The following is an 11,706-nucleotide window of genomic DNA, read 5'->3' on the forward strand; positions in this document are numbered from 1 at the left end:
GAGCTGGGGGGAGGTGAGGGGTAGCAGGGCATGTGTTGGGCTTTGCTGGTGCTGGTGATGTTTCCAGAAGGTGTTTTTTTTTGGGGGGGGGGGCTCATCCTGACACCAGGACGTGATGGATTGTCCCCATCCCGGTGATGGGCGAGAGGGAAGGAAGGATGCTCTGGTGGCATCTTGCCAGGGTGATGCCACGCTGCCAGCCCTGCCCCAACCCCCCTGTGGTTTTGGGGAAGCCCGGGGTGGTTTTGGGGAACCTGGGGTGGTTTTAGGGAGCCTGGGGTGGGGCGAGAGGCTCCGGCATCTTTCGGAGCCCTGACATCTCCCCTTCCTCTCTCCCCCAGACCCTTTTCCAGAGCCCAGACGAGGGTTGGCAGGTTTATACCTCGGCGCAAGCCCCCGATGGCAAATGCCTCTGCACGGCCGTCATCCCCGTCCAGGGCACCTGCTCCCGCGACCTGCGAAGCCACCAGCTCCGTCAGCTCATGGAGAAGGTGAGGGTTGATTGGTGTTAATTAGCCATTACCAGCCGGGCCCGCTAACGAAGCTGGGAGGATGCACAACGCCCGGCGGCGCCCATCTCTGGGGGTGGGGGTGCCCCTTTCCAATGTGGGTGCACCCCATGGTGGGTTTGATGGGGTTGTCCCTTCTCCTGGGACACGTGGTGGCCACATCTTGGTGAGGACACGGGTGGTACCTCCCCTCCCTGTGCCAAGAGCGGCTGTTTGAGGGTAAGAGCATCCTCATCCCAAAGAGGAGCCATCATGTCCTCCTACGTGGCCACCAGGTTGGCTGGAAGGGTGTCACTGGTGCCACCAACATGTGGTCATACCCCCCCATGGAGATAAAAATCAGCCTGGAGATAAATCCCAGTCGTGCTTTCGCAGCCAAATCATATTTAATGGGTGGTTTCCATGCATGGGGGGATTAGGGGGTCCCACCTTCCCAGCCCCTTCCCCATGGGCTCTGCGGTGATGTTGGCAAAAGCCATTAGTCCCCCCCTCCCAGGAAGGAGCCACAAGCTCATTTAATTCCATTCCCCCCCTGGTTTTAACACATCCGCATCGCAAACCCCATTATATTTTTATTATAACATGCTGCAAAAAAAAAAAGCCAAACCAAAAAAAAAAACCCCTGTGCCTCTTAAGCAGCTCCTTCCAAGGCGGCGGCGCCGTAAATACCGGCGGGGTTGGAGCTAATAAATAAATAATAAGTTTGAGGAACGCAGCCACGTTGGCGTCATTTGAAAACGTGAAAAAGAAATAACTTTGCCGGCTGCGGCAGATGAAATTAAAGAATGAAAAAAGGCTCCTAGAAGCCGGCTGGGGAAATGTGCGCTCGGCTGGTTTAAAAAAACAAATAGCAGCTGAAGCGGGATGAGTAAAAAAAAAAAAACCAAAAACGCATTATTTTATACATGAAAGCTGCAGGGGGATGAGTTTTCGCCCATAAACGGCGGCGGAGCGGGGAGAAGCTCGGCCTGTGGTTCCCTGGGGATGGTGGGATGGGGTCTCCTGGGGCCGTGTCCCCACCAGCACCTGGTGGCCTTGAGATGGTCCTGGGGGTTGCCCTTCCCTTCCCCATCCCCTCTCTGCCTCTGCACCCTGAAAGCCACCAGCATCCTGGCCTGGATCAGGAACAGCGTGGGGAGTAGGGCCCGAGAGGTGATGGTCCCCCTGGACTGGGCACTGGTGAGGCCTCACCTCAAGTACTGGGTCCAGTTTTGGGCCCCCTACCATAAAAAAGACATTGAGGTGCTGGAGCGGGTCCAGAGAAGGGCGACAAAGCTGGTGAGGGGTCTGGAGAATAAGTCTTATGAGGAGAGGCTGAGGGAGCTGGGGGTGTTCAGCCTGGAGAAGAGGAGGCTGAGGGGAGACCTTCTTGCTCTCTCCAACTCCCTGAAAGGAGGGTGTAGAGAGATGGGGGTCGGTCTCTTTTCTCAAGTCCCAGGCGACAGGACGAGAGGAAATGGTCTCAAGTTGTGCCAGGGGAGGTTCAGGCTGGATATTAGGAAAAATTTTGTCACTGAAAGGGTTATCAGACACTGGAATGGGCTGCCCAGGGAGGTGGTTGAGGCCCCATCCCTGGAGGTGTTCAAAAGCCGGGTTGATGTAGTGCTGGGAGGTCTGGTTTAGTGATGATGCTCCTTGTTTGTTGTGTGGGTGTCTATTTTTGTCAAAATTAGGTTGACGGTTGGCCAAGATGATCTTGAAGGTCCCTTCCAACCTAGAAGATTCTGTGATTCTGTGATTTCCCCTGGCTCAGGCCTCTTCGTTAGTGGCCAGGAGGCTGTGTTAATTAGACCAGGGGCTTTTTCTCATCCTCCCCCCTCCCTGCCCCATCTCACCGTGCAGGTGCAGAACATCTCCCAGTCGATGGAGGTGCTGGACCTCCGGACCTACCGGGACCTCCAGTACGTGCGCAACACCGAGTCCCTGATGAAAGGCTTGGACTCCAGGCTGAAGGTGGCTGCTGAGAGCCAGAAGAGCCTCAATGCCAAGAGCTTCCAGGTGAGTCCACGTCCCCCCTGATGCCTCTTGCACCCCGGGGGAGCCCTCCTCGAGCATCCCCGTAGGGTTCTGGGGGTCCAAGCATCCCTGTGGTGGTCCAAGGGCTGGGATGAGCATCCCTTTGGTGGTTCCCAGGTCTGAGCATCCCTGGGGGGGTCCAGGTGGCCGAGCATCCCCAGGGGGATCCAGGGTCAAGCATCCCCGTAGGGATCTGGGGGTCTGAGCATCCCTGGGGTGGTCCAGGTGGCCGAGCATCCCTGGGGTGGTCCCAGGGCCAAGCATCCCCATAGGGTTCTGGGTGGCTGAGCATCCCTGGAGTGGTCCAGGTGGCCGAGCATCCCTGGAGTGGTCCCAGGGTCAAGCATCCCCGTAGGGATCTGGGGGTCCAAGCATCCCTGGGGTGGTCCCAGGGTTGGGATGAGCATCCCTGGGGTGGTCCCAGGGCCAAGCATCCCCATAGGGTTCTGGGGGTCTGAGCATCCCTGTGGTGGTCCCAGGGCTGGGATGAGCATCCCTGGGGTGGTCCCAGGGCCAAGCATCCCTGGGGTGGTACAGGAGGCTGAGCATCCCTGTGGGGATCCAGGTGGTTGAGCATCCCTGTGGTGGTCCAAGGGCTGGGATGAGCATCCCTAGGGTGGTCCAGGTGGCTGAGCATCCCTGTGGTGGTCCCCAGGTCTGAGCATCCCTGTGGTGGTCCCAGGGCCGAGCATCCCCATAGGGTTCTGGGGGTCTGAGCATCCCTGGGGTGGTCCCAGGGCTGGGATGAGCATCCCTGGGGAGCTGGGGTGGTCCCTGAGCATCCCTTTGGTGGTCCCCAGGTCCAAGCATGCATCCCTGTGGTGATCTGGGTGTCTGAGCATCCCCGGGGGGGGGTGGGGTGGTCCCTGAGCATCCCTGAGGTGGTCCAGGGAGCTGAGCATCCCTGTGTCACCTGAGAGAGCAGGATGGGTGCCGTGCAGGGGAGGGAGAGGGTACCCCAGCCACGGTGGGCACGCAGACAAGGGCAAACCCACGCAGGGCTACCTCCTGCTGCCTCCCCGGGTGCTGCCACCTGTGACAGGACGGCAGAGATGGCCAATTCCCAGCCCATCTGGCTGCCAATCGACACCTTTAATTAAAGAAAACATGGCTCTTCCCTGGCAAAAGCCACGATTTCCACCTGACGGGTGGCAGCCGCCAGCGCCGTGCGCCGATCGATGCAGCCCAAGAGTCGATGCTGCCCGTGCTGCAGCCCCCCCCAACCAACCCCAGCGGGGCACTGGTTTATTTTGGGAGCCTCCAGGCTTCATCCTGACAGCTAAAGAGCGTTTCTGTCTCGGGAGTGGCTGGTTCTTGGCCGGAGGATGCTCGGGTGGACGCTGACAGTTGCAGAGACGAGACATTGATTAAACATCTGAGCTGCAGCGAACAGCTTTAATCACAGCAGGAGGTGCTGGACCCCGGGATCGGGGTGCAATCCTGTGCAAGATATGGGAATTCTGGCTGGGAATGCCACCCCGAAATGAAAGGCAAGGTGCTGGCAAACTGGGCTTGTTCCTGGGGAAACCCACTGAGCCGTGGGGCTGGGGGCTGTGGAGCGGGACGGAGGTGCTGCCTGGGGATTTACAGCGTCCTTGAGGGAAGGAGAACCAGAGGAGCTGCTTGCAGCTGGGGCCAGCTCGCTGCCAGGCTTCCCCCCACCCCTTCCCTGCCAAGCTGGAGTGGTGGTTGGCACAAGCCTGGCAGGATCGGGCATGGTTCCTGGTGCCTGGGTATCCCTGGGGGGCTCCCAGGGTCAGGCATCCCTGTGGGGGTCCCGGTACCCAAATATCTCTGGGGGGTTCCTGGGGCTGAGCATCCTGCAGGAGTCCCAGGGTCAAGCATCCCTGTGGGGCTTCCAGGATTGGGCATCCCTGCGGGGGTCCCAGGGTCGAGCATCCCTGTGGGGCTTCCAGGGCCAGGCATCCCTGCGGGGGTCCCGGTACCCAAACATCTCTGGGGGGGAACCTGGGGCTGAGCATCCCTGCAGAGGTCCCAGGATTGAGCATCCCTGTGGGGCTTCCAGGACTGGGCATTCCTGCAGGGGTCCCGGTACCCAAACATCTCTGGGGTGGATCTGGGGCTGAGCATCCCTGCAGGGGTCCCAGGATTGAGCATCCCTGTGGGTCTCCTGGGGCTGGGTATCTCTTCAGGGCTTCCAGGACTGGGCATCCCTGCGGGGGTCCCGGTACCCAAACATCTCTGGGGTGGACCTGGGGCTGAGCATCCCTGTGGGGGTCCCAGGGTCAAGCATCCCTGTGGGGCTTCCAGGGCCAGGCATCCTTGTGGGGGTCCTGGTACCCAAACATCTCCGGGGGGGTCCCGGGACTGAGCATCCCTGCGGGGGTCCCAGGATCGAGCATCCCTGTGGGTCTCCTGGGGCTGGGTATCTCTGCAGGGCTTCCGGGACTGGGCATCCCTGGAAGGGTCCCAGGATTGAGCATCCCTGTGGGGCTTCCAGGATTGGGCATCCTTGTGGGGGTCCTGGTACCCAAACATCTCTGGGGTGGGTCCTGGGGCTGAGCATCCCTGTGGGTCTTCCGGGCTGGGTATCTCTTCAGGGCTTCCAGGACTGGGCTTCCCTGCTGGGATCCCAGGGTCAAGCATCCCCCTGGGGCTTCCAGGACTGGGCATCCTTTTGGGGGTCCCAGGATTGAGCATCCCTGTGAGTCTCCCAGGGCTGGGTATCTCTGCAGGGCTTCCAGGACTGGGCATCCTTTTGGGGGTCCCAGGATTGAGCATCCCTGTGGGGCTTCCAGGGCCAGGCATCCCTGCGGGGGTCCCGGTACCCAAACATCTCTGGGGGGGAACCTGGGGCTGAGCATCCCTGCAGAGGTCCCAGGATTGAGCATCCCTGTGGGGCTTCCAGGACTGGGCATCCTTGTGGGGGTCCTGGTACCCAAACATCTCTGGGGTGGGTCCTGGGGCTGAGCATCCCTGTGGGTCTTCCGGGCTGGGTATCTCTTCAGGGCTTCCAGGACTGGGCATCCCTGCGGGGGTCCCAGGATTGAGCATCCCTGTGGGTCTCCTGGAGCAGGGGGTCCCAGGGTTGAGCATCTCTGTGGGGCTTCCAGGACTGGGCATCCCTGTGGGGGTCCCAGGATTGAGCATCCCTGTGGGTCTCCTGGGGCTGGGTATCTCTGCAGGGCTTCCAGGACTGGGCATCCCTGCGGGGGTCCTGGTACCCAAACATCTCTGGGCATCCCTGCGGGGGTCCCAGGATTGAGCATCCCTGTGGATCTCTCAGAGTAGGGTATCCCTGCAGGGATCCCAGGGCTGAGCATCCCTGTGTTGATCCCAGAGCTGAGCATCCCCATGGCACGCAGGGTTCTGCTGCACCCATTGCCTGGAGCCATCCCCCATCCCTGGCACGCTCTCCCCACCCCCTTCCCATGTTGGCTGTCGGGGACCTGCTCATCCTTTGCCTTGCTGCCTCCAGGCCAAGGTCCAAACACCTCTTCCCGTTCTCCTTGTGCTGAAAGAAGTGGAAATTTTGAAATCCTGGACCTGCCTGTCGCTCTCATTCCCCCTGGCACCGGCGCTGCCCCTTCCCTCATCCCTCCTGCATTGGGCATCACCCCGTGCCCAGCCACCCCCTGCTCCCTGGATCCTGCCTGGATCCTGCATCAGCTGCGGGTGGTTCATTACCTTCCCCTCCCCAAGCTCTGGGAAGATGCAAAGCCCTGTAATTATTATTAATTAATTACCAGCCCAGGGAATAGGGCTCGTCTCTGGTGTGTTAACGAGGCTGCGCTCTTCCATCAGGGCTGGAGGGTTCCTTGCTAACCCCGGAGGGATGGACAGAGGGACATCAAGACATGGGGAACAAGCACCACCAAGAGCTTAAATTAAACCAGGGGTTTTAATTAAAGGAGGGTGTGTGGATGTATTTTTGCACCCCTTAAACAGGAGCTCAAGGACAAGATGACGGAGCTGCTGCCGCTGCTGCCCGTTTTGGATCAGTACAAGTCGGACACGAGGCTGATTGTGCACCTGAAGGAGGAGGTGAGGAACCTCTCCGGGAGCTTGCTGGCCATCCAGGAGGAGATGGGTGCCTACGACTACGAGGAGCTGCAGCAGAGGGTGCTGATGCTGGAGGCACGCCTGCACGCCTGCATGCAGAAACTGGGTATGGTCCATGTGTGTCCCCCCAACCCCCTCCCCGGCCCCATGGTGGGTTTGCTACACCACCTATATCTTCCAAATAATAATAATTATCTGGGCTGCATCAAAAGAAGCGTTGCCAGCAGGTCCAGAGAGGGGATTCTGCCACTTTACTCTGCTCTGGTGAGACCTCACCTGGAGTGTTGTGTGCAGGTCTGGAGCCCTCAATATAAGAAGGACATGGACCTGATGGAGAGGGTCCAGAGGAGGGCCACAAGGATGATCAGGGGGATGGAGCAACCTCTGCTCCGAGGACAGGCTGAGGGAGCTGGGGTTGTTCAGCCTGGAGAAGAGGAGGCTCCCTGCGGGGGTCCCAGGGTCGAGCATCCCTGTGGGGCTTCCAGGGCCAGGCATCCCTGCGGGGGTCCCGGTACCCAAACATCTCTGGGGGGGAACCTGGGGCTGAGCATCCCTGCAGAGGTCCCAGGATTGAGCATCCCTGTGGGGCTTCCAGGACTGGGCATTCCTGCAGGGGTCCCGGTACCCAAACATCTCTGGGGTGGATCTGGGGCTGAGCATCCCTGCAGGGGTCCCAGGATTGAGCATCCCTGTGGGTCTCCTGGGGCTGGGTATCTCTTCAGGGCTTCCAGGACTGGGCATCCCTGCGGGGGTCCCGGTACCCAAACATCTCTGGGGTGGACCTGGGGCTGAGCATCCCTGTGGGGGTCCCAGGGTCAAGCATCCCTGTGGGGCTTCCAGGGCCAGGCATCCTTGTGGGGGTCCTGGTACCCAAACATCTCCGGGGGGGTCCCGGGACTGAGCATCCCTGCGGGGGTCCCAGGATCGAGCATCCCTGTGGGTCTCCTGGGGCTGGGTATCTCTGCAGGGCTTCCGGGACTGGGCATCCCTGGAAGGGTCCCAGGATTGAGCATCCCTGTGGGGCTTCCAGGATTGGGCATCCTTGTGGGGGTCCTGGTACCCAAACATCTCTGGGGTGGGTCCTGGGGCTGAGCATCCCTGTGGGTCTTCCGGGCTGGGTATCTCTTCAGGGCTTCCAGGACTGGGCATCCCTGCGGGGGTCCCAGGATTGAGCATCCCTGTGGGTCTCCTGGAGCAGGGGGTCCCAGGGTTGAGCATCTCTGTGGGGCTTCCAGGACTGGGCATCCCTGTGGGGGTCCCAGGATTGAGCATCCCTGTGGGTCTCCTGGGGCTGGGTATCTCTGCAGGGCTTCCAGGACTGGGCATCCCTGCGGGGGTCCTGGTACCCAAACATCTCTGGGCATCCCTGCGGGGGTCCCAGGATTGAGCATCCCTGTGGATCTCTCAGAGTAGGGTATCCCTGCAGGGATCCCAGGGCTGAGCATCCCTGTGTTGATCCCAGAGCTGAGCATCCCCATGGCACGCAGGGTTCTGCTGCACCCATTGCCTGGAGCCATCCCCCATCCCTGGCACGCTCTCCCCACCCCCTTCCCATGTTGGCTGTCGGGGACCTGCTCATCCTTTGCCTTGCTGCCTCCAGGCCAAGGTCCAAACACCTCTTCCCGTTCTCCTTGTGCTGAAAGAAGTGGAAATTTTGAAATCCTGGACCTGCCTGTTGCTCTCATTCCCCCTGGCACCGACGTTGCCCCTTCCCTCATCCCTCCTGCATTGGGCATCACCCCGTGCCCAGCCACCCCCTGCTCCCTGGATCCTGCCTGGATCCTGCATCAGCTGCGGGTGGTTCATTACCTTCCCCTCCCCAAGCTCTGGGAAGATGCAAAGCCCTGTAATTATTATTAATTAATTACCAGCCCAGGGAATAGGGCTCGTCTCTGGTGTGTTAACGAGACTCCGCTCTTCCATAGGGACTGGAGGGTTCCTTGCTAATCCTGGAGGGATGGACAGAGGGACAGCAAGACATGGGGAACAAGCACCACCAAGAGCTTAAATTAAACCAGGGGTTTTAATTAAAGGAGGGTGTGTGGATGTATTTTTGCACCCCTTAAACAGGAGCTCAAGGACAAGATGACGGAGCTGCTGCCGCTGCTGCCCGTTTTGGATCAGTACAAGTCGGACACGAGGCTGATCGTGCACCTGAAGGAGGAGGTGAGGAACCTCTCCGGGAGCTTGCTGGCCATCCAGGAGGAGATGGGTGCCTACGACTACGAGGAGCTGCAGCAGAGGGTGCTGATGCTGGAGGCACGCCTGCACGCCTGCATGCAGAAACTGGGTACGGTCCATGTGTCCCCCCAACCCCTCCCCAGCCCCACAGTGGGTTTGCTACACCACCTATATCTTCCAAATAATAATAATTATCTGGGCTGCATCAAAAGAAGCGTTGCCAGCAGGTCCAGAGAGGTGATTCTGCCACTTGACTCTGCTCTGGTGAGACCTCACCTGGAGTGTTGTGTGCAGGTCTGGAGCCCTCAGTATAAGAAGGACATGGACCTGATGGAGAGGGTCCAGAGGAGGGCCACAAGGATGATCAGGGGGATGGAGCAACCTCTGCTCCGAGGACAGGCTGAGGGAGCTGGGGTTGTTCAGCCTGGAGAAGAGGAGGCTCCGGGGAGACCTTAGAGCAGCCTTCCAGTACCTGAAGGGAGCTACAGGAAGGTTGGGGAGAACCTGTTTAGAAAGGCCTGCGGTGACAGGACGAGGGGAAATGGCTTCAAACTGGAGAAAAGCAGATTTAGATTGGAGATGAGGAAAGGGTTCTTGACTGGGAGGGTGGTGGAGCACTGGAACAGGTTGCCCAGGGAGGTGGTTGAGGCCCCATCCCTGGAGATATTCAAGGAGAGGCTCGATGAGGCCCTGGGCAACCTGGTCTAGTTGGGGGTGTCCCTGCTGACTGTGGGGAGGTCGGACTAGATGACCTTTGGAGGTCCCTTCCGACCTGGGCAATTCTATGATTCTATGATAATTATACTGGCAGCCCAGTATCCTCCAGTATAAGGTGTTTACTGGGATGCTCAGGAATTGCTACCGCTGCCTTTTCCTTAAGCATCCCCCATCCTCCTGCCCCATCCCCTGAGACTGCTGGGGGTGAAGGGGAGCCCTGGTGATGCCCAGGGGACCAGAGGATGATCCTGGATGCCCATCCTTAATTTGGGAATCTTTTTTTCCCCCCCCTCTCCCAGGCTGTGGGAAGCTGACGGGCGTCAGCAACCCCATCACCATCCGAGCATCCGGCTCCCGCTTCGGGTCGTGGATGACCGACACCATGACGCCCAGCGCTGACACCCGGGTGAGTGGTGGGGACCTCCCTCTGTCCTGGGAGCCCATCTTGATGGAGTTGGGTGCCCCCGTTTTGGCCAGACATCCCTAACCTCACCCCCCTCCTCCCCAGGTGTGGTACATGGACGGCTACTACAAGGGTCGGCGCGTCTTGGAGTTTCGGACCTTGAACGACTTCGTGACGGGGCAGAACTTCGTGCAGCATCTCCTGCCTCATCCCTGGGCTGGCACTGGCCATGTTGTCTTCAACGGGTCCCTCTACTACAACAAATATCAGAGTAACATCGCCGTGAAGTACCATTTTCGCTCTCGCAGCGTGTTGGTTCAACGCAGCTTGGCCGGCGCCGGCTACAACAACACCTTCCCTTATTCTTGGGGTGGTTTCTCCGACATCGACTTCATGGTGGACGAGAACGGGCTGTGGGCCGTCTACACCACCAACCAAAACGCCGGCAACATCGTGGTGAGCCGGGTGGACCCCCAAACCTTGGAGGTCCTGAGGAGCTGGGACACGGGGTACCCCAAACGTAGCGCCGGGGAGTCCTTCATGATCTGCGGCACCCTCTACGTCACCAACTCCCACCTGGCCGGGGCCAAGATCTATTTTGCCTACTACACAAACACTTCCAGCTACGAATACACGGATATTCCCTTCCACAACCAGTATTCCCATATATCCATGCTGGACTACAACCCGCGGGAGAGGGTGCTCTACACCTGGAACAACGGCCACCAGGTCATCTACAACGTCACGCTCTTCCACGTCATAAAGACCTCGGGTGAGCTGTGACACCCCCTCTCCCACCCCACGCTGGACTCCTCTGCTCTTCCCCCTGCCCAGCTCTTTATTTTTCTACACTTCAGCCTCGGTCATTCTCTCTAGGGGATGGAGCCTTCCTCCTCCTCCTTCTCCTCCTTCTCTTTGATTTTTTTTAATTATTTTTTTACATTTCTTTGGTTTCCTCTCGCGGTTCGTGGCGCATGGATCTCTTCTGCCTTTTCTGCCTTCATTTGAGCTGACCTCGGTTGGGTGTTTTTTTTTATTGGTTTGGGTCGGTTGGTTGGTTTTTTTTTTCAATTTACATCTTTATTTTGACGGCAAATAAAAAGAGTCTCTTTGACGTTTGATGGGGCTTGTGCTGATTTTTTATTTTTCTTCCCCCCCCAATTTTTTTAAAAAAAAGATGATTATTATTATTTGACACTGGGTGGCTTGGTTTCTCCCTCTTTTTTCCTGCACCCCCTCTGCCAGGAGCTGGCTGTGATCCACAGCCCTCTCCTCCAGATGTGTGCAGGCAGCCAGCGACGTTGTTTATGGGCATGTTTAATGCATGCGGGTGCGGCGCTGGGGAAATTACAGCAGAGCTGGGCCAGGCGAGGAGGAAAGGAAGGGAAATGATGGTGCAGCCTCAACGAGCTGAGGTGGGGAGCAGACCCTACCAAAGGGGAGCAGATCCTGCCCCTGATGGGGCCGGGGCGGCAAGATCCTGGTCATGGGGGTGAGGAGGGATGGAAGGGGTGGAGGAGATGGGGAAAGGGATGTGGAAGGGATGGAGAGGATGTGGGTGGGGGATGGAAAGGATGGAGATATGGAGGGGATGTGGGAAGGAAGGAAGGGATGGAGGAGGTTTGGAAGGGAGGGAGAGGACGTGGAGGGGGTGAAGGAGCTGTGGAGAGAAGGAAGGAAGGGGATGGAGGAGGGGATGGAAGGGATGGAGGAGGTGTTGGGGGGAAGAGGGGATGGAAGGGATGGAGGAGGTGTTGAGGAGGGGGAAGAGGGGATGGAAGGGATGGAGGAGGTGTTTTTGGGGGAGAAGAGGGGATGGAGGAGGTGTTGAGGGGGGGGGAAGAGGGGATGGAAGGG

General features: G+C 59.0%; 2 protein-coding genes across 3 annotated transcripts in view; both read left to right on the forward strand.

The window, feature by feature from the left end:
• Positions 1-274: 274 nt before the first annotated feature.
• Positions 275-10,959, forward strand: OLFM2 (olfactomedin 2). 2 transcript variants are annotated; one of them, XM_014940214.1, is made up of 5 exons: positions 275-491; positions 2,352-2,507; positions 6,435-6,654; positions 9,746-9,852; positions 9,955-10,959. In XM_014940214.1, exons 1-5 carry the CDS (start codon positions 483-485, stop codon positions 10,630-10,632), a joined length of 1,170 nt encoding a protein of 389 aa, XP_014795700.1. In that variant the 5' UTR covers positions 275-482; the 3' UTR covers positions 10,633-10,959. The 2 variants fall into 2 exon arrangements, with proteins under 2 accessions (XP_014795700.1, XP_014795699.1); XM_014940213.1 differs by lacking the exons at positions 275-491; positions 2,352-2,507; positions 6,435-6,654 and adding an exon at positions 8,547-8,838.
• A 214-nt stretch (positions 10,960-11,173) lies between these two features.
• Positions 11,174-11,706, forward strand: part of LOC106886911 (noelin-2-like) — a 1,769-nt gene continuing 1,236 nt past the window's right edge. The window contains exon 1 of the mRNA XM_014940195.1: positions 11,174-11,179. Within this exon, the coding sequence (XP_014795681.1) occupies positions 11,174-11,179 (6 nt within the window). The remainder of the gene's footprint in view (positions 11,180-11,706) is intronic.

This window comes from Calidris pugnax, unplaced genomic scaffold (assembly GCF_001431845.1).
Source record: "Calidris pugnax isolate Ruff unplaced genomic scaffold, ASM143184v1 scaffold100, whole genome shotgun sequence".
Lineage (NCBI taxonomy): Eukaryota > Metazoa > Chordata > Aves > Charadriiformes > Scolopacidae > Calidris > Calidris pugnax.

Excerpts from the sequence above, each read along its gene's own strand:
- OLFM2 (XM_014940214.1), top strand. Across the intron at positions 2,508-6,434 it reads TCAATGCCAAGAGCTTCCAG|GAGCTCAAGGACAAGATGAC; the intron begins GTGAGTCCACGT and ends CCCCTTAAACAG. Across the intron at positions 6,655-9,745 it reads CGCCTGCATGCAGAAACTGG|GCTGTGGGAAGCTGACGGGC; the intron begins GTATGGTCCATG and ends CCCCTCTCCCAG.